This window comes from Phalaenopsis equestris, unplaced genomic scaffold (genome assembly GCF_001263595.1).
Source record: "Phalaenopsis equestris unplaced genomic scaffold, ASM126359v1 Scaffold000094, whole genome shotgun sequence".
NCBI classification, from domain to species: Eukaryota; Viridiplantae; Streptophyta; class Magnoliopsida; order Asparagales; family Orchidaceae; genus Phalaenopsis; species Phalaenopsis equestris.
The window spans coordinates 454,048-458,967 of NW_018164536.1; the positions used below are offsets into that span (position 1 = coordinate 454,048).

The 4,920-nt window shown below is 31.8% G+C and overlaps 1 protein-coding gene across 1 annotated transcript in view; it reads left to right on the forward strand.

Annotated features, from left to right (window-relative positions):
• Positions 1-3,003, forward strand: part of LOC110020309 — a 14,054-nt gene extending 11,051 nt beyond the window's left edge. Inside the window, exon 4 of the mRNA XM_020718365.1 lies at positions 2,547-3,003. Coding sequence (XP_020574024.1) covers positions 2,547-2,651 — 105 coding nt within the window. The 3' untranslated portion in view covers positions 2,652-3,003. The remainder of the gene's footprint in view (positions 1-2,546) is intronic.
• Positions 3,004-4,920: the final 1,917 nt, after the last annotated feature.

The window sequence follows — 4,920 nt, forward strand, 5'->3', positions numbered from 1 at the left end:
TATATATATATAATTTTATTTTTTATCTAAATGAGCTCGATGTAAGGTTGTTAACGATTTGATTTTGAGCCGAGTTTGGGTCCGCTCAAAATCGGCTCTAAAAAAATTTGATCCAAAATTTTGGCTCGTAGCTCGGCTCATTTATTTCGATCCGATCTCGATCTAAGCCAAAAATTGAATTAATTTCAAGCGATTAGTTATCTTCAAGCTAAATTCGCTAAATTTACACCCTTAACATAACTATAGTTGTTAACTATCCGATTTCAAGCCGAGTTTGGTTGGCTCTAAGAAATTCTATCCAAAATTTTGGTTCGTAGCTCACCTCATTTATTTCGATCCGATCTCGATCTGAGCCAAAATTCGAATCAATTTTCGAGTGATTAATGATCTTTGAGCTAAATTCACAGCCCTAGCATGACGGTGTTCTTTTGATTATTTGAGAATTATTCTTGCTAGACTCTATCTTTGGTTAGAGAAAAAATTGCTATGGCAATAAATCAGCCTCCTCTCCACCTGAATGTTGGCCAGATTATCTAGTTTCGTCTGCCCTGGCACATACTTTGTGCACCCATATTTTCATGATTGATCCGTGAATCCTAATTTGGAATCTAAGGGCATTTCTCGAGGAATTTAAAATCCTTCATTGTAGGCAATTTGTGACCATCTTATTCCTTTTTGGTTTCTGATTATAAATTGCCCGATTTGGTTAACATCTTGCCATATTGGAATGTTTATAAGGTAGATTGATAGTTTATCATCTAATGCTGCACGAGAATTTTGTACATAGATGAAAACAATATAAATGGAACTTGAGATTATTTTTGTATGAAAATTTTGAGTACAAGAAATATCATGGCGGTCTAATTCAGTTGAAATGTCTCTATTAGTATGAGTCAAGGATTCTAAAAAATATATTTTTCATCATAGTTGGAGTTAATATAAGGCAATCCATATTAATGCGGAGGTTTTTTCTATGGCAATATTAGGAGCCTTGAGGTATTATGGTTATTACTGTTGGGTGATTTTGAGCGGTTGACTTGGTCGGAGACTGAGTGATTGACAAAATTAATGTCAAGCATCAGTGGCTGACTGATGGACATTGTCGTCAATTGTTGGTAGTCATTTGGTGATGGTTAGTGAGAAACATTATATTTCATCTCTCATTATATGGGCAAACTAGGAAAGCACAAAGATGATTATTATACATTAGTTGCCAATGGTTGCCTAACATTAGTGTTGCTGGGTGTTGGGTGAAGATCAATCGGAATTGTTAGAGATTGGAGGATATTGGGCAATCGGCTTGGCTATACTAATAGAAGGTGTTTTCAGCTGACCCAGAAGATGTATGTAATATTAGTGATTAACATATATTGGACACTAGTATTTAGTATCCGCAACCTGGCAAAGAACGTCTAGGGCTAGAAAATGTTCAATTTTATCATTCTTTTGGAAAAGAGATTAGGTGGCTGAGAAGAATTGGATCAGATGGCATTGACTGAGAAACATTAAATGTTTGTGTTGATATGTATTAGATGATAATTGATGGGGGATAGGACATTCAACTTGGCCGTTCTCTCGATAAGACGTGAGATTGGGCGATTAAGAAAACATGCTACGTGTTGACAACTGATGTCACATGCTACGTGTTGACAACTGATGTCATTTGATGGAAAGCATCTCATGACAACAAATGAGAAAAATTGGAGGTCTAGTGATAGTTGCTAGTTGATTTGATCATTCTTCCAATAGGAGGATATACTAGATTGCATGGCACATAAGTGTCATATGTCAATGAATGATAGACATTGGATGCAATTCGATGGAAAATGTTAGATAATGTTGAATCGGAAACATTGTAATTCAAGCGACAAGACATTTTACGTAAAAGACGGCTGACTAATGAGATATGCATTAGTAACTGACAAACGTTAAACAATGGTTATGCTAAGCATCAATGTTGGTTAGTAATTGACATGGTGTGATGGCTACAATGAGTGTTATGTTAGTTGATAACCAACATCACACATGGTAATGGCGGGTGTTGATGCATGTCAATTACTACCATCAGGTAGTGGTGATGATGGGTATGTGTAATGATTAATGGCAATGTCACGTGATTGCAGACACATCTTTAGATAAGTTTAAGAAATATGGATTGTTTATAGAGTATTGAATTGGGAATCATAGTCATTTTTGTCATAGATTTGGGCACTGCATTAGATAGCTAAGAGATATTACCTTGATCTTTTGATTTATTTTGGAATTTTAGTGTCTTAATAATCTTAAATTGAGTGGTTTTGGGCTCATTATTTTCTCCTAATCAAGTCATTTTTTTACTATAAATATATAAAATTAGGATTGCATGTAGTCTTTTAAATGACCTAAAAAATTATTCAATTATATTTTTAAATGCTTGACTTAGGCGTATTTGACTTGAATCATAGTGTTCTCAGTATTGTTTCGTTCATCTCATCATATAACATTTTTTATCTATAAATATGCTGAAAATTGATCAGATGATGTTATAATCAATTTTATAATTTTAGATTGCCATGAAGGTTGAAAAGGAGACGAAGGTTTCAGGAGATGTAGAGGATGAAGGTGAAGAAGGTATCCCTCTAATAGGAGTTGGAGGTTTGTTGCTCGAATGAAACTTATGGGTCATTCCAATTTATTGTAGGAGCAATTCTTAGGAAGAAAGGAACCATTCCTAATAGGGCCAATTAATTTTGACAAAATATTCACCCTATATCAAGGATTTGAAATATAGTATGACTGATGTCAAAGGAGATTAACTATGATAAAGTATTTAGTGAATTAAGCTTGCTTGCACACAATTGATCTTTTTAGGTCATCTTGAGCTCAATTTGGATTGAACATGGCCAAATTGGGCTTGTTTAAGTCAAGTTGTTCATTTAGATATAACCACATAGGTAAATCTCCTGCATTATTTGATGCTTTGGCCAACACTATGAGGTGTTTGGATCTGTGGTCAAAACCACACGTGCATTTTGACATTTTATTTGAATCTTAAATTGTCATCACATGACAAGCTCTAGTTGATTTTTTAGTTGCACATTCGATTAATAAAATTCCCCATTCAATTACAATAAGTTGGATGAGCAAATATGTCATGCTCAATGGTCAATGATGATCCAACTCAAACTAACTTTGGTCAAGTTATGGTTGAAATTGGTATTTTATTTTTCTCCTTGAATAAATGTACCTTGCATCACTCTTATAGCCTTTTAGAATCTCACAAAAACAATGAACTAATGAAACGTAGTGCAAGCTCTGATTTTATGTTTTGAGATAGCTATCCATGTGAAGATTTAAAGAGTCAAATTTTGGAGGCTTGCAAATCATTACCAATCAAGTATTGGAACCTATAAAGTTCTCTTGCAAAAGTTAGTAGCATATCATCAATAAATTATGGAGTTGCATGGGGAATTATTTACATTAATTTGATGAGAATGCTAAATGCACTGATATTACTAAAGACAAAAGAATTGCAAAGCCTAAAATTTTTTTTGTTGGATGATTATGTCAATTAGCATTTTAAAAAAAATGTTTATTGAAAATATTTGATGTTATCTTGCAAGAGTATTAATAAACATAAAATTTAAACACGTGCAAGTAAAATAGATAGCAAGATAATGCAGGTGCAATAAATAGCAAACACCATATTTTTATTTGATTCAGCCAATCAAGCTTACATCTATGCTAGCCAACTCTTGGGATAGGAATCCACTAAATCTAAGGTTTGCCACCAAACCTCACTTTTTAAAACCAGAAAAGGTACTTACAACATAAGTAAACTCTTACACGGGCGAGTATAACCCATTCTAAATACAATGATATTTCACTATCCAAAATTTCTTAAATAAAAAAAAAATTACAAAATTTATGGATTATACAAGCTCAAACAATTTTGCAACACAATAACCTGACAACAGTTTTAGGTGAAAGTGTTGAAAATCTCCTTATAACTTGCATATGGAATGTAAATTTTGCTCAATGCTAAATTTATATTCTAATTTATGTGAACTATATTATTGTGATTTTAAGTTGAGAGAAACTCACTGATTATAAATATTTTTTTTAATTATTTGTTATTTTAAAAAACAAATCTATATTAAAATAAACTTACTTGCTCATTAACTTTATAGATGACAAAATTTAAGTATTCAAAACTTAATATATGATGCTTGATGAGTATTCCATCCACAAATAAAGATTCTTAGAAAATATAAAAGATGAAAAACATATGATCAATAAAGAAATATTTAAAGAGAAGAACACAAATTCAAAAACTTAAAGAGAGTTTGCTTAATTGATTGTGTGGAGGCTTCCAAATTAGACTTGATCATGCAAATATCTTGCCCCTTGGAATGAAAATAAGGACTTCTCTCCTTCAGATTTTTACTTGAAAAGAATGAAGGAAGAAAACAGGCTAGAGTTTTTAAAGTAGTATAGTTTTCAATAAAGAAGTAATGAGTGCTTTTAAATCAATTTTAAGGCATACTAACATTCTAATATTTTTTTATCAAATAATAGTATAATATTCAAAAAAAAAAATGATTTTTATTAAAACATTATTATATCAAAATGGCTAGCTAATGTTTACACAAAATAGGGAAATCAAACAAAACTTGAGAATGCCTAAGTGGGTATGTAACTGCTAATCAACTTAGCAAAAAGGATATAACGTTTGAAAAATAATAATTAATTCAATTCAAATCTAAAGTGGGTAATGTAACATATCAAATTGCATTTACAGAATCTAAAGTGAGTAGTGTAACATATCAAATTGCATTTACAAAATCTAATAAATATTATGGAATTGTTTGCACCATACTTTAATCTACTCCATTTGACAATGGTTTAATGACCTTTCAAGTGTTGGAGTATGAATCCAAT